Here is a 24797-nt window from a genome sequence, read left to right as displayed (position 1 = left end):
ATAGCGACGTTATCTCTTTGCTAGGGCCGGTGGTCACGCTGACCAAATTGCATGCTGGGAGATCGGTGGACATTTTGACTATGTTGCATCATGGGAGCTGTAGTTTATCACGTCATAAATGGCATAACATATATAAGCCCCAGGTGTAGGGATTGTTTTAATTTATTTATTAGAATATAAACTTTCTAAAGATATTGTCCTTCCTAAAACCCCACAAAAAAGGTAATAAAATTAGGCCCAAAGATTGCTGTACTGACAAGCTGGGAAACAAAAATCACATATTTTAAAATCTGAGCAGAGTTTACATCATTACCAATAAATGAAGTGAATAACACTGATTTTGTCTTCAACAAGGCACCTTTTAGTAAGGAGGATATACAGTGCTGTGCAAACATTCACACGGATACATATTTTTTAAAACCTTCTACCACAATGCAAACATGTATACTGAAGTAAATCTTATTGTGGTGGACCAATGCAAACATCACATTGCTGTTAAGTGGAAAGAATATTACACTTGGTTTTCCAAATGTCTTTAGAAACAAAAACCTAAAATGCATAGTGGGTAATAGTACTGACCTCTGTTACGTCCACCAGGCCCGTTTGGTGGGGTAACATTAATGGAGACCACACAAGGATTTTATGATTCAATGAAATTGGAATTTATTAAATTATATTAAAGAAATAAAACTTGGAATAATGAATAACTGAAATGAGAAACCAAAATAGATTAATACAAAACCCATAACCAACTAGAAATAAGCAAATGTCAAAACAAACCTAACAAAACCCAATCATAAGATACAAACCAAATGGGTTCTGTGGAGGGAGAGGGAAAGAACCCTCCTTCTCTGCTGCAGCACGGCCACTTTTCAAGCCGCAGAGAACTAATCAAGGAAAAAGACAACACCTGCAGAAGGCCTGTCTCCAGAAAAAAGGCAGGGACCCACTGCAGCCGTAACACCTCCGATGAGTCAATATTTTATAGAAGCCACTTTTGCTGCAATTACAACTGAAAGTGCTTTGGAGAAAGCTTTGGAGAAAGCGTTGCACATTTGTAACCTAAATGTGGCGACTGTGGCTTGATGGGTTGAGTAGTGGTCTGGCAACCGGAACATTGTGGGTTTGATTCCAGTTTCCCCTTGCCACATGTCAATGTGCCGCTGGGCAAGGCACTTAATCCCAAGTTGCCTACCGAGCTGCGTCTCGGTGTATAAATGCGTGCATGTTAGTGAGAGTGACTGGCTGAATGTGGCTATAGAGTACAGCGCTTTGGTTGGTCAGCATGACTGGAAAAGCGCTATGTAAGTTCAGTCCATTTACTATTTAAACAAATGTTTCCCCATTCCCCACACCTGGAGTTCAGCCAGACTGGATGGAGTCAGTTTGTATGCGTAAGATCGTTGTCCTGCTGGAAGACAAACTTCTGCCCCAGCCCCAAGTCTTTGGAGCCTCTAACAGATTTCCTATCAGGATGGTCCTGGATTTAGCTTCCTCTATCTTCCATCAACTCCAGGCAGTTTCCCTGTCTAAAGTCTAAATCACACAAAAAACATCCTCAATGCAAGATGCCATCCCCATGTTTGACACCTTTTGCACGTAGGCAAAAACACTGGTCTCATCTGTCCAAAGCAACTTCTTCCATATGTCTTTTTTCACTTTCTTCCACTCTACAACAAAAGGAGCACGTGTACAGTGCATGACCCGCCAGCTGTCTTGTCATTAGATTCTCTCCCTTGAAAAAGTGAAAAATAAAAACTACGTCTTGTTCATTCTGCATGTTATGTGTAATCTTTAGATTCCGAGCCGGGGTCTCATAAAAATGTTATTATGGTAACACATAATGACTATAAAGATTCTTGTTTTCTTGATTCTTCAGTTGTGGTAAAATAAATCAAACCAAAAACAAAAGAAATACATCAACATTCTCAGCTTGCAGTAAGGAGGGAACCCCAGCTGCTCTGCATATGTTTCCCCCTTGCTTTAAATTGAACCTAAAGCTCAACTCAAGGCTGCAAGCTGTTATTACGGGTCCATACTCGTTCCCATGACCGCCCACACGCCCTACTGATTGGAAGCATGTGCTTTTTACACTGTTGACGCAGTGTGAAGGACTACATCGAGATTTTGCTGGCTCAATGCCACAATGAAGTGGGGATTGGATGGATGTTTGTCAATCCAAACGATTGAGGTCTAACTATGTTGTCAGAACTAACTAAACATGTTTAACCTTTAGCAAAAAAACACTTTTTGCAACAAGAGTTTGTAAGTAATGTGAGCAGAAAGACCCAGTGTCTAACAAGGCTATTTCTTTCTCAAACTACATAAAAAACAACTGTTCAGCCAATATGCAGAGCATTACAATACAAAGTTATTAGGTGACTCATCTATGTGTCTGAAGCAAAATGTGTCAGTCCTAATCTTAATTGATCCTACCTTGAAGAGCTTAACAAAATAGCATTTTCCTGGTTTTTGCTAACATCACTAACAAGCTGTCTCAGTTTTGGGATGCTTTTTTTTCTAGATAATAAAAATGCTAACACTTATCAACATTTTAGGGTAAAGTTATAGTGTGTCCACAACACTGGAAGGAACATCGGTACATTGTTCTCCAGCACTCTTCCTGATCCCTCTGCTTTTCCTGCACTTACCCAACTCACCCTCAAGCTTTTTATCCACCCAGCATCCTACCACCCACCAACCCACTTCCTATACTTCCTCTTAGTTTGAAGAGCCATCCTCTTCCTTCTCCTCTTCCTCCTCTTCCCCTCTTTTGAGTTGAAAAGAGAAGTAAGTGCAGAACCAATAGTAGCCTTACTCTCTAAATGCTAGATAATGGCATTACCTCATGAAGAACAGCTTGGTTTACTGTTTGTAGAACTCATTTTTAATTTAGAAGGCCTCTCTTTGTCCCTCTCTATCAGTTATCTTGTCTTTTTAGCTATTTTGATTTTAACAGCTTTTTGTCATGCAGAGTTATGATGTTGTTGAAGGTATCATTCTAGGTTTAGTATTGCAAGGTCAAAATTAAACTTCAGAGTTGTTTGGTGTCTCTAGGGACTGTAGTTAGGTGAGTTATGGTTTAATAACTGTGAATATTTTTATTCTATCTATACCTGACCTGTGTGAGCAATAGACAATAAATTATTAATGGTTTCTTTCACACCAGCTTATTTTTTTGAGCAGTGGGCTAATTAGTTAAATTCAGGGAAACATACGTACAGTGATGTGGAAAAGTATAGATTTATAGATTTCTCCTGTTTTTGCAATTGCGTCCCATTTAAATGTTTAAGATCATCAGTTCTGTGTTGTATGTAAATGCTGAAGTAAATGCAAAAATCAAATGATGATTTCATTTATTAAGGAAAACAAGTTATCCAACCTGACTTACCTAACCTCCAGATGTAATAAATATTTAAAATAGAACCTCTTTGATGGTGGAAAGGTAAAAAAAAAATCAAAACCAGTTGAAAAAGTCATTGACACATATCAGTCTGAAGGAGGCTATTGAAGCCATTTCTAAGGCTTTGGGACACCAGTGAACCAAAGTTGCCATTATCCATAGCGGGAGAAAAGTTGTGGGGAACCTCCCAGGAGAAGCCAATCATCTAAAGGTACTCCAAAAACCCATCAATGATTTAACTAGGAAGTCACAAAACAGTTCAGGAAAACATCTACAACTCTTCCTACACAACATTGCCTCAATTAAGGTCAGAGGTCATGGTTTAACAATAAGAAACACAGACTGGGCAAAGATGGTCTCCATGAAAGAGGTCCAAGGCTAGAACCTCTGCGACCAATACAACATAAGGGTTTGTCTCAAATTTATCAAAAGACTTTGATAATGCTCAAAACATTGGGGAACATATTCTATGGACTGGTGGGACAAAAGTGGCACATTTTGGAACATTTGTGTCATGTTACATCTGACTTGACTGACAGCCTAATATGGTGGTGGTTGCGTGACAGCTTGGGGCTGCTTTTAATTCTGAAGAACTGGATGACTTGCCATAATGACATAATCATAAATGTTGTTCTCTACCTACATATACTGCAAGAAAATGTTCAGCTATCACTATCAGATCTTAAACCCACCTTAGTTCGGGTGCAAAACATTGATCCAAAGCACAGTAGTAAAGCCACATCTGAATGACTAAATAAGGAGATTTTGCAGAGAAGTAGTCAAAGTCTGGAATTAGATCCAATTCAGATAATGTGGTATGACCTTAAACAGATTCAGATCACCAAACCCTCCAACGAGGCAGAATTAAAACATTCCTCCAGAAGACGGTGGGACAAAAATTCCCCAGTGGTGAACTTAAACCACACTTGTCCAACTCCAGTCCTCAAGAGCTGGTCTCCTGCCTGTTTTAGATCTGTCAGTGCTGAGTCATGCACTCATTAGCTCCAGGTGTATTGAACCCAGGACAACACTTAAAACATGCAGGATACCGACCCTTGAGGACTGACTTTGGACACCACCGCATTCAACACTCATTGCCAGTTTTTACGCATTCTTGGTGTCAGTGGTTACTGCTAAGGGTGGCACAACTACTTAGTAGGTTAATGGCACTGAGCTATATAATACACTGGATCGCTAATCACCGTCTGTTTGAATGAGTCGCTTTGAAGCCACCAGCTGCCATATTGGTACTCCCTACTTCCCCCCAGTAACTAGGGAATATGTGCGCTACAGCATCGAATAACGAGGATTTTCTCATGTTCAGGGGGAGCTTAAAACTTTTAAAATGTCAAATGCCATATAGTTTTATGTTATGTTCTAAAAATATCAAGTACTGAGAAAGTCATGTGCTGAAATATTTTGCATTTTATTCATTTAAATATATATGTTTAACATTTATAAATATATAAATAACAATATACAAAAACATATATTTACATATGTGTATATATATATATATATATATATATTTATATATATACATATATACATATACACATACTTATATATACATATACATATATTTAATATGAATAACATGTAAAATATTTCAGCACCTAATTTCCTAGTAGTTGATAGTGTTAGTACATCCACTGACTGTAGAATTACCTGTGAAACGTTTTCACACAGCCAGAAAACTGCTTTTTGTTGCAACCAAATCCCATGGGATTCTGTGAGAGTAGGGAGTAGCAAAATGGCGGCCAGTGACTTCAGTTTTTCGGCAAAATCAGCACTCCAGTGTATTATATAGCTCAGTGGTTAATGGCAAATCATTTTTCCACACGACCTGGTTGGTTTCGATAGCTTGTTTTCCTTAAAGGGGCCTAGTCATATATTATGACTTTACGAATTTCTACGTGAGTAGCTTACTCTGGTTGCACACTGTACAGAGATTTTCCAATGAAATTATTGCACCCTGTTAGCCTATTATATTTTATTTCTATTTATTTGCTCAATTTGTTAGTAAACAAAGCATTTTTGTGTATATTTGCAATAACAAGCGATACATGCAATAATACGATATACCGCATGTGCGTATTGGAGGCCTCAGACATAGATACAATGTTAGAGTGATGGTCTATTGAACAAAATACCATCTTAAGTATATGTTTGTTCTTAGCTGTGAAAAGTAATGCCAGTAGATCCAGTTTGTACTGTATATTGATGGCTACAAATCCACACAGCACCTGAATGGGTCATGCCCAGCTAAGTTGCGAAAGGAAAGAGTAACCCTGTAGATTGGGTTGGTCTTTCAACACGCTGAGCTGTCACTATGCATTGCAGGACAGCCTACTGGCTCTTATTGTAACTCTGTCTTATTTGTCGACATTTTGCTTTCTCATAGTTCTGCGATACAGCTGGCAGATGGCACAATAATGTTTATGCCTGATGATCGTGCCTGGTTTCTTTTCAGAATCAAAAAGAGCTATGTAAAGGCTATCAGGATGAACGCTTGGAGTATATTGTTTGATTTGAAGATGAACATTGTTTTTCTTGTGTTTTCTTTTTATGGTCAATGTGGCTAGGCCCCCTTTATGAATGAAATCATCACTTATAAACTGCTGTTTGTGTTTACTTAGGTCAGGGTTTCCCAAAGTGTGGTGCACGCACCACACTTTGGGAAACCCTGACCTAAGTAACCTTGACCCTGGTCAGGGTCAACCCTAACCCTGACCCTGACCAGGAAACCCTGTTCGAACCCTGTTTGTCCTAAAATAAATTGTTAGCAGCAAAACCTCGGTCTGGTGCTTGGGTGTCATAAGGGAACGATACATTATTAACACAAAAATTTATTTATTTAGAAGAGATCTTCTTCTACGCTTCATTTTAAGATGAAAAATCCACATTGTGCTGTATATGCGCATGTGGCTTGTGGTCTCTGCAAATATGCTCATTAGGCTGAAATCAGGGAAACAGGTGAGACATCTGAGGTAAAAGTTAGTCATTAAAGAGGAGAGGAAGAGAGCGAGAGAGAAATTGTAGGCAACAGAGGAGAGAATCGCAACGGATCCGAGAGAAGAAAACGAGCCAGAATCAGAAAATGTTTTTCTTTCTCTTGAGTTTATGTCGTATACATCAGCAGAGGAAAAATTTTATTCGGGCCGAAAGTTTTATTTACGAGTTTAAATTGAGTGACTTGGTCTCTATGGATCGCGCAGTGCCTACAAGCAGCGCTGCTGCTCATGGTGCCGTGACTTTGAACCGTTGACAGGCTCTGACGCGCATGTCACGCAAACCGCTGTCGTTACCGCTGTTCCTGGGGGGGAATTAGTGGTGATAGACGCGATTTCTTGACTATGCTCACGCACAGATCCGTAATACTTTTCATTGTGATTCAGACAGGCGCAGACTGCACCGTGCAGTTCATGTTAAGGCAGTTTTAGCGCATATTCAGACAGAAACGGGCTGTGGGAGCCGAAGTGTGTTGCCATGGGCGCGTTTACCTGCTGAAGGTAACCGCTGTGAAATCAATCAGAAAGATTTCTCTGATTAATAACATCTTTATGGAGCGCTAGAGTTATTGTTACTCTGTGGTGCTTCACCAGTTCTCTCTCGCTCCCTCGTCATCGGACACAAATCAAACTGCTTCGTGTTTGTACTTTTGCACTGACTCGCGGAGCGGCGGCAGGTGGGGGGGGTTGGGGACGACGACAAGTTTTGCCTGGACCAACTCCGCGTTGGGGGGGGGGGGGCGACGACAACTTTTGCGCGGGGGGCGTATCCATGTGTTTTTTCCCTGCCATTCACTATATGCACGCACGAAAGCAACAACAAAAAAACGCGTGGTAACGTCAAATAAACGTGCAAGCATATCGAGTTAGGTTTTTTTGTTTTTTTTTTAATGTTGGCGAGGCGGTAGCGTGAGTTTGGCGAGGCGGCCAAGATAGCGCTGCGGGAAACCCTATATACTAATCTTGGGGGTGCGTCAACCCGGCTGGGACATGGAAGGGGGTGCGCGGCTAAAAAAGTTTGGGAACCCCTGACTTAGGTTATCTTTGTCTAATATTTAATTAGTTTGATAATATGACACATGGAAGTGGGACACAAGCAAAAACAGAAGAACTGTGCAAGGGAGCAAAACTTTTGCACTGCACCTTATATCAATATAACTTTATATGTTTAAAAAGAAGGTATAAAGGATAAAAAACACAATACTGGAAATTACTCAAGGTCTGTAAACACAACCCTGGTGAAAGGTTAAATTCGTAGTACTTTATCATGAGGTCACTCAGAAACATTAGCAGCATCCAAAAAAGTAATCCTTTTTTTTCATCTTCAAGCCTTAGTTGCTTCAGAACTGGTTGCTGTTGTGTGGCTGTTACAGTGGCTAATATTAAAGATGGACTATCTGACTGGCTTCATGAAACACGGGGCTAGTTTAACTTTTTAATGTGTCCCACTGTTCTGCTCTTAATTATTGACTAGCATTTTTGTAATGGTATATTTTGAGACTTAAAATGAGGCACAAGAAACTAAAATAAGAGTTTAAAAAAGTGTCTGAAACAAGAACAGCAAGAGCCAATCATTGTACTAAAGCTGTGACATCACTATGTTTTACCCCTAAAGCATGGGGATATTGACAGATACATAGTGCAGGATATTTGGCTGCCATTATATTTCAGCATTTGTGGTAATTTTTGCTGTTTTAAACATAGCTGTCACAGTACAGATTTGTTTTCCAAATTTATATTTAACTCCATTATAGATAAAATCATAGCAGTTATCACCTGCGGGCTACACACATGTGTCTGCTCTACTGTGATCTTTATAATGTCTTATGCCATAAATTCCCTTGTATATCTAAGCTGCTTGGCTCTCAGCTGCACTCTCATTTTCTTTAAATGCTGCTACTTTAGACCATCAAAACAGGGTTGCCAAGGAAACCGTCAGTGTTCTGTAGCTTATATCCCAGGGCTGATGGTTAGACTGTACTACACATTAAATTAGTGTTAATATCCGATGTACAGATAATTATTTCTACAAATGCAGATGAACATACATGGAAAAAAATGAACAGAATCTCACATATGGAAGTAGAGAGCTATGAACAGCAGCCCTGTTTCTTAGTATTACAGTAGACTGAGTGTCAAGCTACTGTGGATGTAAAGCCAGTGCGTGGGTGAGAGGCACTGCTGTTAATACTGCAGCTGGTCCTTTCTCTTTTTATAGCCAAACTGCTCATTTGTGTCTCCTTGACGTCACACACATGCAGTGGGAGAGAGATAGATATTTAGCTGAACAGATCTGTTCAGCCTTTCTATCAATGAATCAAATCGTTCTTCTCTAATTCATCAGCATAATGATTCCAGGTTAAGTCTTTACTCATGTATGACATCAAAGACAAAGAGACATCCACATTAATCATATTACCTTTTTTTCATAAAGCTCAGACCTTCTAGCTCCATGTGTTTAAACAATTGGGTGAAATATTGTATTTACATGTTAGCTACAAACAGGTACTATATATATATATATATATATATATATATATATACTATTTTGTTGTGGAACAACAACAAAAAGGATTATTAGATATTTCTGTCTCAAAACGATAGTCTCAAGCCTGGAGGTAAATCAGAGTGGGAACTCAAAGTACACCTAAGTTTGGGTCCAATTCCATATGCTACACACTAAGTAGTGCAAATGTTGAGGTATAACTTTTTCACAGAGAACAAAATGAACTTCAGTGAAGCAGATGTTAGAATTAGCCAGAGAGAAATTTTAAAATGACCTCTGTACATAATGTTCTATGCTAATTGGGCAGCATTCTCATTGCCGTGCAGACAGTGTGTTAGGAGTGGATACTTCTGTGAGAGAATCAAGGATGAAGAAAAATATTAGCTCAGGTTTTTTGGATGACAGATCTTTCTCTTAAATATTTGCCCGCAATACTAAATGATTGCTGCGTTCCAATGTACAACAGGAACAGTCTAGTTAGCCAGTTTGGTGGCTGGAGTCAAAGAGCAGAGGATAACAACATCTTGACAGCACTCTTATGTATTTTCATCCTTGCCACCAGGTACCTCAAGATGAGTGGAGTGGTTTTTCTCCTCTGGGAAAAGAGGAAGACATTCCCTGTAGGAGGATGAGGAGTGGCAGCTACGTCAAAGCCATGGCTGAGGATGACAGCGGAGACTCTGATGGAAGTCCCAAACCTTCTCCGAAGATGCAGGCACGCCGGGCCAGCTACCTTAAAGCCACACAGCCATCACTGACGGAGATGACCACTTTGCAGTAAGTTTAATGTCGTTTGCTTTTTTCCTGGTTCATCATTCACAATAAACATTCCTTTCTGTGAGATTGCACAGTATTTCTACACATAATGTTCTTTAAATATTGGTGCCATTGGAACCAATGTAAGGATGTTCTACTTAAAGTATTATAATAAAATTAACCAAAACAATATTTCCACTAATTTGATTAGGTATGACAGGCTGATTGATCTAAATGTTTTTTAGATTGTAAGAGACTACTTTACACATGGATATTTGGAGGGAATTCCAGAGAGCTGTAGCACTTGTGAAGGCAGTTAATTCCACTGTGGATGGACTTGCGAGTTAACTAAGAGCTGCAATGAAGGACTGTATAGGGTGCCATGTAAAGTTGGGAAAGACTAGCAACCATAAATCTGTGAAAATACTTTTCACAAACATTAAAAGTTGATTTGCACATCATTTATTGTAAAAATGAAAATGTCATGCACTGTAGCAGCTCATTGTAAGAGCTCTGTTATGTTAAAGGTATTTTGTTTCATTGGGAATTTTTTCTTTCAGTTATGCATGAAAATTACTTGTTTGTTTGAAAGCTTTTCAGTCTGGTTTGGATGCTGTGCTGCTTGAAAGGTTTCTGGCGTTACTTTGCCATTTTCTATCTCTCATGAGTATTAATGAGTTTTTTATAAGTTTCCACAACTTGAGTACCATTTTAGCCTTTTCAAAGGCTAAAATGGTACTCAATATATGACCTATATTTAAAGATGTGGTAAAGAGGATAGATTGTGGATGTATAGCGGAAACAAAGCAGAGTGAGAGGAGGAGGAAATTTAAACCCATCTTTTTCCTTGATCATAATAGAGAACATTGTAATGTTCTGTTGTGGTTTGGGTTATTTTCAGTTAGCCAACTTTTCTTTTATTAGGATTTCTTTCTGTGTTGTATTGTTTTGGATTTGTGCTTAGTCTGTTTTAAGTCATCTGGTCTTTGTTATTATTTATGTCAGCTCGTGTTCATTAGTCTTTGTCTTACTTTCTATCTTAGGTTTTCTCTTTATTAGTCAGTATGTTCCTTCAATTGCTTTCCCCTGTTTTGGTTAATTGGTCCCGCCCTGCTTACCTGTTCCATCCTCCTATTTAAAGGCATACTATGCAACATTTTTCAGTTAATTAATGTGTTCCATACCGTTTTGGATGATTAAATGAGTCATTTCAGGTTGGACTAAGGTTTTCTCGGCCGCCCTGGTGGTCTGTGGGGGAAATACAGCACTTGCAATTACAGGAGCCCTCGGCCCGCACTCACAGGCTCAGAAGTCTCGTGTGCATCGCGAGAGTCGGTCTTGCTTTACGGCGAGAACTGCTACACGCCCCCAGTGAAGGGCATGCTCGTTGCTAGCGCAGTGGCGATATTTGTGCAGTTATCATGGCGGAACCAGCGACAAAACAGCGAAAGCCCATGTCTGAGCAGGCAAGAACGAGCAAAAAGGCTCTGGACAGAGAGAGGAGTCGTACACGGGTGAACATCGGGCAAGCTTTTTCTGATTGCCGAGAACTAAAAGAAAAAGAAGGCTGCAAGGCTGACGCGGACCTCGCGTTTCTGCTGATGCGATTGTAAGTAACATTGTAGGGTTTCCCTCACGCTACCGCCTCGCCGACATTCCAAAAAAATAATAATAAAAAATAAAACTAACTCGATATGTGCGCAAAGTTTGTCTCCCCCCCCCCCGCTCCGCTCATCGGCGCAGTTTGTCTCCCCCCCGCTCCGCTCATCGGCGCAAAGTTTCCCTCCCCCCCGCTCCGCTCATCGGCGCAAAGTGTGTCCCCCCCCGCTCCGCTCAGCGGCGCAAAGTTTGTCTCCCCCCGCTCCGCCGGTCGTCCCAAATTCCTAGGGGAAACACTGCATTGGAATGGTTTCTCTCTCTGTGTGCATGTTCATACTTTCACTGTGTTAGTCATTGTTTGTACTGCCGTTTTTTCGACTTTTGTATTCGTTGTGTTCGCCTGTCTGCTAAGCTCAAAACAACCGCGCCTGGCTTGACGGACAAACCAGGAGAACAGCTGAGCATCTTTACAACAGTGAACTTTTACTTTCGCCCTCTGGGGGGAGCCTCGCTGGAAAATCAACGCCGGTTGCATAGTATACCTTTAAGCCTACCTTAGTTGTTTGTGTGTTGCCGGAATGTCTTGTGTTAATCCCTCTCGTCTGCTTGCGGTAAGCACATTCCAGCCTCTGATTATTTTTTGTTCTACCTGCCCGTCTGCCAGTCCGTGCCCGATCTGTTCTTTGCCTTACAGTTTTTTGAGTCCGCCTTTTTGCCACATGGATTTTGTTAATAAACCCCTTTTCAAAATGCAGCTCTGTGTCTGGCTCACATTTGGGTTCAACATTAGCGAATCATTACAAACATGAGATCTTTCGTACAGAAAATTCAATTCAATTTTATTTATATAGCGCCAATTCATCATACTATCTAAGGAAACCCAGTAGATTGCACTGAGTCTTGACAAGCAGCATTGACTCCTCATGAAAGAGCGTAGAGCCACAGGGACAGTCCTCTGCATTGTCCATGGCTTTGCAGCAATCCCTCATACTGTGCATGCATGAAGCGACAGTGGAGAGGAAAACGCCGCTTTAACAGGGAGAAAAACCTCCAACAGGAACCAGGCTCAGTATGAACAGTCATCAAAAAGCACCTTTAGCTGGTACCGACTATGTGTGTGACATCATCAGTGTAGTTGCCGCTTAGCTAACGACACAATAAACCAAAGTGTTTATGTAGATATCCTGAGATTGTTACCAGCCGATATGGTTTTTAAAGTATTGAAACTTTTACTAGATGGGAATGGAGAAAAATTATGTGTCTGTTGTGAGTGGAGTCTGTTGCAACGGAAAAGAGCACACAGAAAAGATAGGGTAAGACTATCCAAAATAAAGCAGGAAGCTTCCAATACAACCCAGTCTCACTGAAAAGAGACTGGGTTGTATTGGAACCCTCACTGAAAAACATGTAACAACTACAGGAGGAAACATGGCATTGTCACAGTTTGGCTCCTTTTTTGGCTTGCAACCCAGTCAGGTGACTATCAAGTTTCTCTCAGCAAAAACAATGAAATGGCAGACATTCCCCATACTTTATCTGCAAAACTCTACATTTAAAGAAAGCATCTGTATTTCAGTATGTTGCTGTCTTGTTCATAAGTGATGGTAGTGTTGAATTGCAGCTGCACAGTTGGTTATGTCTACTGTTACTGCTTTTCTCTTGGTGGGACATGTTATATTTCCAGCAGATGCCAGAGGGTAAGAAACTGTGGTGTGACATCTTCCATAATAAAACATTGGTATATAAGGTACTGGTTCATTTTGTCTAGTTAGAGCAGAATGGAGGAGGAGATTAAGTCAGATCTGTCCTTTATCAGGACTGTATCCCACTGCTGTTCCTTTTATGAGAATAAAATACATTCTGACTTAGATGAAATCACCTCGTCTTGGTAATTAAGGAAAGGAAAGAGTTTTTTTACGGCTACAGAATAGGATGGAATGAGAGATGGACAGACGGATTGGGGCTAAGTAAATCACATTACAGGTAAATCTAAAAAAAATGTAAATACCATTACCATCCCTCACCATTACCATCCCTCACAAATTGCATCTGTGAAATAAAAGCCTGGTTCACTAACAACTTCCTTCAATTAAACAGTAGTAAAACTGAGGTTCTCCTCATCGGCACCAAATCAACCCTTTCCAGAACCGACAGTTTCCCAGTTGTTATTGACAGTTCCTCCATCTCCCCCTCCCCCCAGGTTAAGAGTCTGGGTGTCATCCTCGATAGCACCCTATCTTTTCAGTCCCATATCAATAACATTACCCGGTCTGCCTACTTTCACTTAAGAAACATCAACCGCCTCCGTCCCTCCCTTACCCCACACACTGCTGCCATACTTGTGCACAGCCTTGTCACCTCCCGACTGGATTACTGCAACTCTCTCCTCTTCGGCCTTCCTCAGAAATCACTCCATAAACTACAACTGGTCCAGAACTCAGCTGCTCGCATAATAACAAGAACTCCCTCTATCCACCACATCACCCCGGTCCTCCAACAGCTTCACTGGCTCCCCGTGCAGTTCCGCATTCAATATAAAATTCTGATGGTGACATTCAAGGCCCTTCACCACCTAGCCCCCCCTTATCTGTCAGGCCTCCTGCACATTCCCACCCCCTCCCGTGCTCTTAGATCCTCATCTGCTTTACACCTGTCTGTCCCTTCCGCCCGTCTCACCACCATGGGGAGCAGAGCATTCAGCCGCTCTGCCCCCCGCCTCTGGAACTCTCTACCACCCCTACTTAGAGAAACACGGACTCACTTCTAAATTTTAAATCACAACTCAAAACTCATCTGTTTAAGACCGCCTATTCTCTTTAATCATCAATTTCCCTGTCCCAGCCTCGGTATTTATTTATTTATTTATTTTTTAAATGTTTTTGTTTTGATTTTGTTTCTGTAATTCTGTTTTTTACCCTTCTGTACGGTGACCTTGAGTGTCTAGAAAGGCGCCTTTTAAATAAAATGTATTATTATTATTATTATTAAATATGTTAATTTTTTTGTCACTAATTTCAGAAAGTGAAACATATATTATATAGATTCATTACCCATGGAGTGAAATATTTCAAGCTTCATGTTTCATACTTTTGATGACGATAACTCATAGAGAATGAAAAGCCTGTATTCAGTATCTCAGAAAATGATAATATTGTGCTGTATTAAAAACTCATGATGTCACACAGTTATCAGTTAATAAACTCAAACACTTGCAAAGGTTTTTTGAGCCTCTAACTGGTCTCTCACTTTGGGTTAGTAGGACACAATCTTCTACACCGATGTCCAAAAGACAGTCATCAACACCCTTTACAAGGAGGGTTAGCCATAACAGATCATTATTAGGAATAGTTTTGAATAAAGACAAAGCAAAACATGAAAACCTTCAACGTGGATATAATTATTTTATATTAGTGTGACAACTGTTCTTAATATATCTGCTGTTTAATAAAACAAGTGAAAAAAATCAATCACCTGGTATTAAAGCCTGACATGAACTCAACCAAAGCCTCCAACACTTTAGGGCTAACTTTCTGGACAGTCGAAATTTTCTTTTAAACTGATTTTTTTCTCTTTAGTTCTTGCACTTAACATGCATTTTAAAAATTATTTTAGGAGCGTCATAAATAAGGGGTGTAGTTTGTTAAACAATGTTAGTAGGTGAAGTATCTGACAATTTTAAAGATAACCTGGTGTTGTCCCTCTGTCAGAATTTCCACAGAGCACTCCCCAAAACTGCAAATAAGGAGTCACAGTTACTTGCGTGCCGTGAGCGAGGTATCAATCAACAGAAGCATGGATACACTGGACCCTAAAACCCTCCTGGACCCCAAATCACTGCTGTCTTCACCCCAGTACCGGTCACGTAATGAAAGCTACATGAGAGCCATGAGCACCATCAGTCAGGTTGGTTTCCAAGCATCAGTTATTTTGACACTTGCCTTTCAGTCACATTACTGTGGACACACAAAGCTTGAGCAGAGTGAACGTGTTTGACGTTGTTTTTAAAATCTCAGAATTTTAACATGTCTGTAGTGCAATGGATTTTGACTGATTTCTTTTCATCACATTTTATTTGTTCATTCAACTAGAAATGATTGTGTCAGTATTATTTTCCCCAACACATTAACTTCAAATTAAGAAAGCTACTCTGATATTCTGACAATGTTTTGCCTGTTTTTCCTGAATCACTGCAGTTTTTTGTCCCCTTGCTGTTGGCATGACTATAAAGGGTGACACTGACTTAATTGAAAACACAGTTGATCAATAAGATAATGAGCAGGAACTAGCACAAAGTAGCATGAAGAGTAAAGAGGTTGTTTCAATTAAAATCTAAGCAAGCAAGATGTGATGGCATATCTTGCTGTAGGTGTGGCTGAACTTTTCCCACACAACAGACCTACAGCAGTTATCAGGATGTGGGTTTTCGTAGGGACATCCTATATGAATCATTTAAAATCAGTGTGACATCGGAGTCTGAGCCATTACCTGAGATGCATTCAGGACATCCTTACCTTTGGCATATGGACTATTGAGATTAAAGGTATAAAAGCAGTGTTTCCCATAGATTGAGAATTTATTTGTGGTGGTACACAGTGCAGAGTCGCTTTGTGTGGTACAGTGTAGCATGGTGCCAGTCTCTAAATCCGAAACGCTCCTCATGCTGGAAATCTCACCTATCAGGTGACAATTATTTACAATGAATATTGTGTAGTTAAATTTTACATATTGGACTATACCGAAGGTCATGTAACATAGTCTGCACATCTTAGCCTGCTTGGATCACCTCAGCGCATTCACTCACCCAGAAATGTGCTCCCGGTGAGCAGATTTCTGGTCATTAAAATGAGAGCCTTGTGTGTCCGGACTCATGTCCGCAAGTTTGGGGAAGGGAGCCCTTAGTTAGCTGCACTTGTCTGTTCAGAAAAGTGATCAGCTCTCTGCTAGTGGTCGTATTCCAATTTCACAGGGCGTGCACATTGGGCCCCCCACTAACCCTAACCCTTTTTTGAAGGGGTGGGGGGATTTATCTTCCTGGGTGGGTCGCCCCAGTAGAGTCCATGTATGGGAAACACTGAACAGTACAAGATACAGTATAAACTTGGTTATTTTTATTGGATATTTTTTTATTATGCAATTTATTTAAAATAAAATATCTAATCTGTTACTTCTGGCATAATGTGGTAGAAACCTTTCTATGTGAATGCGATAACACCTTATGTCTTTTCTTTAGCTGAGTGAGGTCGAAGTGAATGGCCAGATTGAGCAAGTATGCGAGCAGGTCTATAGTGAGATGCAATCTCAAGCTATGGACCCAGGGATGGATAGCTTGGAGACCATGGACACCCTGCCTATGCCAGGATGCTTCCGTATGCGTAGCCCCAGTTATGTAAGGGCAATCGACCAGGGTTGTACCTCAGAAGACGAAGGACCAGGAGGAAGACCTCTCCTGCTTCTTCCATCCTCACCACCCCGTACAACTGCCACAACTGTCAGGACCATCCAAAGCAGCACCGGTAAGGGTGAGACCAACTCTAACCTAGATTTCCTTTTGATCTATCATCACACAGGGCAGCTGTGGCTTGATGGGTTGAGTAGTCGTCTGGCAACCAGAAGGTTGTGGGTTCGATTCCAGCTTCCCCTTGCCACATGTCGATGTGCCCTTGGGCAAGGCACTTAACCCCAAGTTGCCTACCGAGCTGCGTCTCAGTGTATAAATGTGTGCCCGTTAGTGAGAGCGACTGGGTGAATGTGGCTATAGTGTACAGCGCTTTGGGTGGTCAGCATGACTGGAAAAGCGCTATATAAGTTCAGTCCATTTACCATTTTACTTCTATCATACCACTGTTTGTAGCGTCTCCCACATTCTTGTCTTAAGAAGTTCCTGTGGCAACGTGATTAAAATATGTACAATGAAACATACATTTTAAGATGTTTTATATTACCAAATGTAGATATACTATAAAGGCTACACAAAACCTACATATTTCCAATCAGTTCTGGTTCTTACATTGGAGCATTGAAATAAACTTTGCCAGACAACAGTTCCAATAAGGATTTAAGTATTTGTTTGTTTCCTCCTTCCTGTGCATATGCCATACATCCTCTATGTTCCCAGTGAGCTCTGAAAGCTTAGGTAGCTTTTCTTGCAGGTGCAAAGGGTTCGTATTGGCTTGGCTTCATATGTTAAGAAGTGCCAACAGAGTTCACAGAGCATCTAAGTCTATGGGAGAATTTTCTTTGAATTAATAAGCACAAAACGAGTCAACCATTGTCACCACACTGAACAACTGTTGATGAGTCACTAGCTTATCCTGCCAATATAGCACCTGGTCGTTGCGTAACGTCATCTTCCGGAGCTCTATAGGTAGAACATACGCTGTGTAAATTAGCATGTCTCTCTTCTCAGCTGCACGCTGTAAAGGAGAGACATCCCACAATCTCAGCCGAGCGGCCATGCCTGAACACGTGGCGGACACTGTATTAGCACGTCAAAGTGGCTGTACTTTACCCTTTCACCCTTCGAAGGAAAGGCTTTTCAAGTTTGAAGCCACAAAGATTGAATCTGCAAGGCATCCTTCCACCCTCCTCCGTCCGTTTGCTTTCGCCAAGCAAATCACGCAGACCGCTACCGCAACCACTACTCCATGCAGAGCAGACAAGCTGAAGCGCAACCATCCACCTGCCGCTGGAGACTGCGTGGGACACAACAACGACTTTCCCAGCCTCACATCGTGAGTGCACCAACGTGTCCTGCGAGGACCTGTCCACACCAATCTCCCAGCGGAGGGAGCGACGAAAGGTTAATAATAACCCTCCATCTTTTCTCAATCAAGAAAAATCAGTACTGACCCTTGCAGAAGTTAATTAGAAGCTGATATTTTACTCCAGCAGTTTGCTAAGACGTTGGGTTGAATGTGTACATGTGATAAGCTGCTTATTGTTTGGTTTATGTGAAGTGGTCTAGCCAATGACTGCCTTTTCATTGACATCCCACTCCTTTCCTCTTTCTCTCTAACCCCCAAAATAATGCAGAGAAATGCCATCGTTGGATTAGAGTGTGTAAGCGGAAGGGCTTTACAGTTCAGCTGTAACTTTGTTCAGTGTTTATTTGATCACAAGAGATCTGTTTTATATGATCCATTCATGCGGGTCGAGCAACAAAAAATACACAAACAAGCAGAGGGCTGTGACGGACAAAGTAAAGGGGATTTTTGGTTTCAGCAGACAGACATGCGACAATCTAATAACACAAAACAAATACTATTTTGTGAGACATCTGGAAATGACCACAGAGCCATTTACTTTCTGAGAACAGGTTATTGAGGGATCCATCGAGTTTAAACAGACGTGATTATCCATTAGCCAAACATCCTCAATCTGTTCAAACAACCCTGTGCTGATGTGTTAAATCTTCAGTTCTAACCCACTAACTGAACAATAATGTACGACCATCTTCTTTTTCTCTGCCAACAAAAATAAAACATCTCTATTTTCATGTGGAGATGGATGGAAATGAAATGGAGCAGACTGTGTTTGGTCTCCCTGCTGCATGTGCGCTCCCAACACAGGGGACACAGCTTGGCGGGTATAACTCGTTTGCCGCAACAGGTGTCATAGATATACAAACTGGAGAACCAGCGCGATGAATGCACGAAGCTGATTAACGTTAGGTGGAATGTTTAGGTTTATATTTCTGTTCGGGAGAACACTGCAAATGGCTTGGTTACGCCTAGCTCACATAATGCTGGAACGCGTTAGCTACAGCTCAACTATACTTCTAGCAAAAGAAAACCTTACCTTTTCACTAATACAGCTTTCTTTCCGACAACTTTCAGGCCTCTACATTTCAACCAACGTCTCAGTTGTTCGATGCTGTGCTTCTCTGTTGAAGCATGTTGAAATGAAGCTCCTGGGACACCCTCATCTCCCCAAATTGTTGGTGTTGCAAACATTGCCATTTCTCAGTTTGTAATTTGCTTGTCCGACCGTCTGGGGAACTGGAGTTGATTTCCGGGGGGTGGAGCTAATCGGACTCATTTGAGAAATGCCCCATTAGCTAGTTAGCCTATTGTCCTGACACATTGCATCCCTCAGCTATCCACCTTATTCCTAGCCCCCATAATGCCTTGCGCGAATTATGGGTGCGACTTTCGGCACAAACTGGAACTGGTGTTTTTTTATTTTTCAAGCCAACAATGCACCAATCTTATTTCTTCAAGCATTTCGGACATAAAATTTGTGGGAACACCAGCTGTCTCAGCTCAAATGTGGCAATATAGTCATAGCGCTACCTACTGCTATTGAGGGATGGCAGGACAACCTGAAAAAGTGGCCGCAGATAACCTACTAAATACATATATATATGTATTTTATTTTTATGTATTCTACACCAGCATATTATATGCTGGTGTAGAATATATACACGTAGCATATTATGCTACGTCATCAACTCAGTTGCTTCAGATGGAGAACCAAAGAACAACCTGAAAAACTCAGAGGCATATCAGTATCTGCACCTAAAGCAGACATATCTACCTTAAAGCAGACATAGAGCAAAGCCTTAAAACCCCATATCAACATCCTGGGAAATACAAACAGCTGGACGTTCATGTGTTGGAGGACAAGGCAAATCTTGCAGGAACACTGCTGCAATACTGTGGAAGGTACATTCTAATAGTTTTGTAGTTTTAATAATCGTGTTAATTACATTTTTATTGACAGTGTAAAAGCATTGTCTAATGTTTAACTTAATTTTTGATACGGGTCGAGAATGCAGTCAGACAGAAAAAAACAGGGACGTCATGCTCTGATGGACAGAGAAAGTGGAATGCTGGCACAAGAAAGAACGTTGAGTTCAAAAGGGTGAAGCATATACATTTTAGACGTCATAAAGCAGACCAGATTCATGAAGGCTCATCTGCATCAACATTAGTTCCAACAATTACATAATCTTCAATAAGCAATCCCACTTTTCAAGGACCACCAATAATTTAAAAGCTATATCAGTTCCTGTGTGATAGCCCCACTATTTCAGCTGCAAACTATTCAGCCACTATTTCAGCTGCAGACAAACACTGTTTTTTGTACCTTCTTATGATTATTGAGCTGATGTGACAAGTGAAGTGCTCCAATGTGACATCAATAAAGCCTATCTTATCTATCTTTCAAGGTGCTACGGAGTAAATATAAATTATGAATCTTCTCAGGGCCAGTGTGATCTACAAATGCCCCACACAGATAAATGCACAACACTGACTTGCAAGAAGTGCCTTTCATTTTATGAGAAATATCTTAAGTTAAACCCAGCTCAGTAGGAGAAGTTGACTGAAGACAACCAGGTACAGAGGGCATCACAACTATGGCACGATGCAAGGAAGCTGTGACTTACTGCAAGTACTCAAAAAAGTGTACCCCAACGGAAGAACCTACAAAAATTTATAAATGAACACTTGCACCCCACCTTCACAGGCAGCTAGGCAACTAAATATGGTAAAGAAAATGAAGACAAAGCCATACAGCTCATGGAAGCTCAAAGGTACACTGTGGTGCGGAGAGGACTGGTGGTGTGTCCCGATAATCCCTGGTTTGGAGCAAGCCCAGAGTGTATTTTGGATACAGCGCAGCTCCTTGATATCAAGCACACACTAAAGAGTACCATGTCCCTTACAGAGTTTGTTACTCGTCCAAATGGTGACATCCGACGGTTAAAAGATGGGAACTTTCTCATTCTTCCAAATGGGCAACATGGATACTACCTCCAGGTGACTAAATATTAAGTATAATCAATTAACTAATATGACAGTCACTTGTAAAGCTTCATTGAAAGAAACCAAGATATTTTATATTTATTTTTTCAAGTTCGACGTTCAATCAAGGGCCTTGGCCTGGAGGCAAGCTGGTTATCTGGGCACCAACTGATCACCTTAGACTTAGACTTAGACTTGGACAACTTTATTTGTCATTTTGTATGCAAAGAGTGCGTACAGAACGAAATTTCGTTTGCATACAGCTTGAAAATTACAGTGAATTGCAGTAGATTACAAGATAAAGTAAATTACAGGATAAAATTTACAGGATAGAATTTACAGGATAAAGTGCAGCAGTGATTTAACAGTACAACAATTGAAATGTAAAATATGCAGGAGAAAGAGACTGTGTACGATCAAAGTGTACAGGTAAATATTACTTAAAAACCTGGAGTTTGACATTTCATTAGACAGAGATGTACAAATGAAGCGTCTTGAGAATTTCTACTTTTCACATATACTTCCAACATTAGTAAATGGATATGTTGCAAAGAAATTTCAGCTCTGCCCAAAATACCTAGACCTCTTGAAAATACACTAAGCAAATAACTTGTTTTATGTGTATTACCATAACACTGACTATATGCTTAGAGCAGTAGAACATAAAAAATAAACATAAAATACCTCCAGAAATATTTTAGGACACAAAATAATTAGACGAAAGTTCTTTATTACTCATTGCAACAGAGAAAAAACAATCTTATAAGAATATGCCTATAACAATAATCACAAATATTAAAAAAAAAGTATAGTTCCAATTTCAATAACAAGTAGACAGCTTAAGAGCCTATTTTTTACTTTAACAAAAAGATTGCACTTTTAAAACTATCCAGTATATTACCTGTAAGGAGATCTGTTAATGTTTTTGCAAGTGCAGCTGCATCTCAGATGTTTGTGAAAATGCATCTAAATGCCGTGCCAAATTTCTTTTCACATTTCACTTGAAATGAGCTCAGCTCTTAAATTCACGAAACCTGCACAAATCCTGAGCATTTTGTCAATTTTGTCAAGCACCAAATTAATTGGCACCATTTGAGAAAGACACCTGTACACCTTCAGACACCTTATTGCTCACTCAACATGAATGCAGCTTGCATTCATGAACGTGAGCAATAGGCCTACCCCATTTGCGAGTGACTTGCTGGTTGGTCAGCTGGTATACTTTGCATGTAAATGCTGGAATGACTAGATTCACACAACACTCCTCCAGCAATCCCTGACTATGAAAGATACAAGTGTTGAAATTGAATGAGTGGAATCCCTGTATATAGGAGAGAGTCTGCATCAGTCTGCAAAATACTTTCTGAAACATAGTTTGGCAATGCTGAGGATGGTGCACTCATTACACATCTCAAGCCCTTTTGAATAGTTTTGGTCCTCCATCCCTGAGCACGACCATTGTGTCTGGGCATCACCGGATGACTTCAGTGTTGTACACAGCTCTTCATTCTTGTGAAACTCATCTGAAGGTAAAAATGCAGCATAACGTTATTGAGGATATGTCAGTTTAGGGCTTTTCAAACTGTGTATACACACACACACTAAGGTGACCAGATTTCTGAAATCAAATCTGGGAACATTTCTAGCTCGTACATAAAAAGCAATACATCTCATCAAGATGAAATTAGGAAACAGGGACAGTAACAGTTTCATTTATTTTTACATATTTATTAATATTTAAACCAAAAAAAAAACAAATGTAAAAGCTAGGAATGTGCCTCTCCAGACCTTTAGTATATCCTAAGATTAATAAAATTAATAAATCGATTGTGTTATTAATAGAAAACTAGAACTGTGTCTCTGAGCTGGGGCAAAGTGGTGGGGGTGGGAGTGGAGGGGTCAAGGGTGGTTTGCAGGGCTTTCAAATTTTGTATGGCCCAAAGAGCTCTGCGCCCCCTAAGATGACAGTGGCATGAGGAAAAGAAAAAAACAGTAAATACAAACATTTAGCCTGTGACTGTGGCAGTCGGTGGAGACAGAGTTCCCCCACCTTTTCAAAAAAGTACAATAAGTACTTATTCTGTTCACATCTACATACCTATGAGAAAACATCAAAAACAAGTAGCGGTCAAGCCTGCATGTAAAGGGTGATATAGTTCTTACTGTCAACTGGCCGCACCAGGAGCCTGTGCATCTCAAAGAAGCAGATTAATTTCTCCTACTAATGGGCTATAAGCACAGCTCCACCACTTCCTGAACTTCAGCAGCTCCTTTGTTTGCTGTCTTTCATTACTGGACAAGCTGATTAATCCAGGTGTGTCTGTCTGGTTACTGAGGTCAGACACACCTGGATTAATCAGTCTGTCCAGTAATGAATGACAGGAAACAAAGTAGCTGCTGAAGTTCGCTTTGGTTGGTCAGCATGACTGGAAAAACGCTATATAAGTTCACTCCATTAACCATTTATGAAGTTCAGTAGAGGTGGAGCTGTGCATACAGCCTGTTTGGGACGACAAAATGGGTTGTGGTGATATGAGGTGAAAAGGTGTTAAACATGTTAAAAAAAACACAGATTTGGAAATCCCCTTGACATGAATGCAAGCGATTGTGTGTGTAGTGCAGCATGAGCATGTATAAACTTACATAAAGTGTGTATAACTACATTATGTGTATGGTTGTAGTTGATGTGCAAGTATATTGTTTGCTCCTATAAGGTGAGTTAACTCCGGTCAGTGAGTCAGCTAACATGAGATCATCTCTGGTTTCTTCAAGGCCTACTGTGTCTGAAGACCCATCAGCCACGGTAATCAGGCATTGTGGCCTGAGAGGTCTGGATAAAATAAGAGGAGAAGATGTATTATGTGTAGAACAGAAATATTTATAATACAAGAAAAAAGTACAACTAAATTGCCTCTCCATTCTGCCACAGCTAAGGAATTGCAGTGAAACTCATGTTCAGTGCAGAGACTCAGAGAGAGGTTATATCCTCAGACATTGGGCTTCTCAACTCAAACCTGAGTCACTCTGTTTTACATAGCATGTGTTGTTCACGAAATTACTCAGTATGTTAGTTTATCACTCAAATCATGTCAATGCTTTATCACTTGAACTTTATTAATACTCTTCTAAGTAAAAATGTCTCCCTTTTTGTCAACTGTGCTTTCCATCAGTGTTCCTGTTTTCTTCCACTCATTTAATCTCCTTTCTGTCTTCCTATCTTCTTCCTCTCTCCTCTTGTATCAATCTTACATTATTCTAAAACAGAGACATTATATAATTAAAATCACTTCCAAAACATTAGAATGTAAAACATGAAAACTTCAATTTAATATTTTCTTATTATCTCATCTGATTAAATACTAAAAATGCTAATCACCACAATATTTGGAGCTACAAGCAAAAACAACATAATAAATTAACACTAGAAAATTTCTGAAGAAATTTAAGAAGGCGCAAATTTCAGGTTCCTACGGTCTTCACAGCCCCCGCAGCAGCCGTCGAAAGGTGCCATGTTAAGTCAATGAACCTCCTAGGAGCCTCTGGCTAGCAGCGTTGTCATGGAGACTCCCTCACAGCTGTAGCCCTCTCTTTGTCTGTAAAGGCAGAACAACCCTGGCTAAGCAGAAGTTGGTATGACCTTCCTAGAGCTACTTCCGGTTAGCAACATGCTAACCATTAGCCGCTAACATGGTTGTGTTCAGTATCACTGGCTGATGGTACTGTTAGTTTGGTCCAAATCCTGTACTGGGTAGTGCCTCAAAAAGGGAGAAAATACA

The 24797-nt window shown here is 40.5% G+C and overlaps 1 protein-coding gene across 5 annotated transcripts in view; it reads left to right on the top strand.

The window, feature by feature from the left end:
• dlgap1a (discs, large (Drosophila) homolog-associated protein 1a) overlaps positions 1-24797 on the top strand; it is a 290495-nt gene that overhangs the window by 131424 nt on the left and 134274 nt on the right. For all 5 annotated transcript variants that reach the window (XR_001164996.3, XM_021309085.2, XM_012849744.3 and 2 more), the window contains 3 exons: positions 9483-9697; positions 14983-15178; positions 16506-16788. Coding sequence is in view for 4 of the 5 variants with exons in the window: in XM_021309085.2 (XP_021164760.1) it covers positions 9483-9697; positions 14983-15178; positions 16506-16788 (694 nt within the window). In the remaining variant the exon portion in view is untranslated. The remainder of the gene's footprint in view (positions 1-9482; positions 9698-14982; positions 15179-16505; positions 16789-24797) is intronic.

The sequence above is a fragment of the Fundulus heteroclitus genome, chromosome 6, assembly GCF_011125445.2.
Source record: "Fundulus heteroclitus isolate FHET01 chromosome 6, MU-UCD_Fhet_4.1, whole genome shotgun sequence".
Classification (NCBI taxonomy): domain Eukaryota; kingdom Metazoa; phylum Chordata; class Actinopteri; order Cyprinodontiformes; family Fundulidae; genus Fundulus; species Fundulus heteroclitus.
The sequence above is the reverse complement of the archived record's forward strand: the minus strand, read 5'-3'. Positions and strand labels throughout refer to the sequence as shown.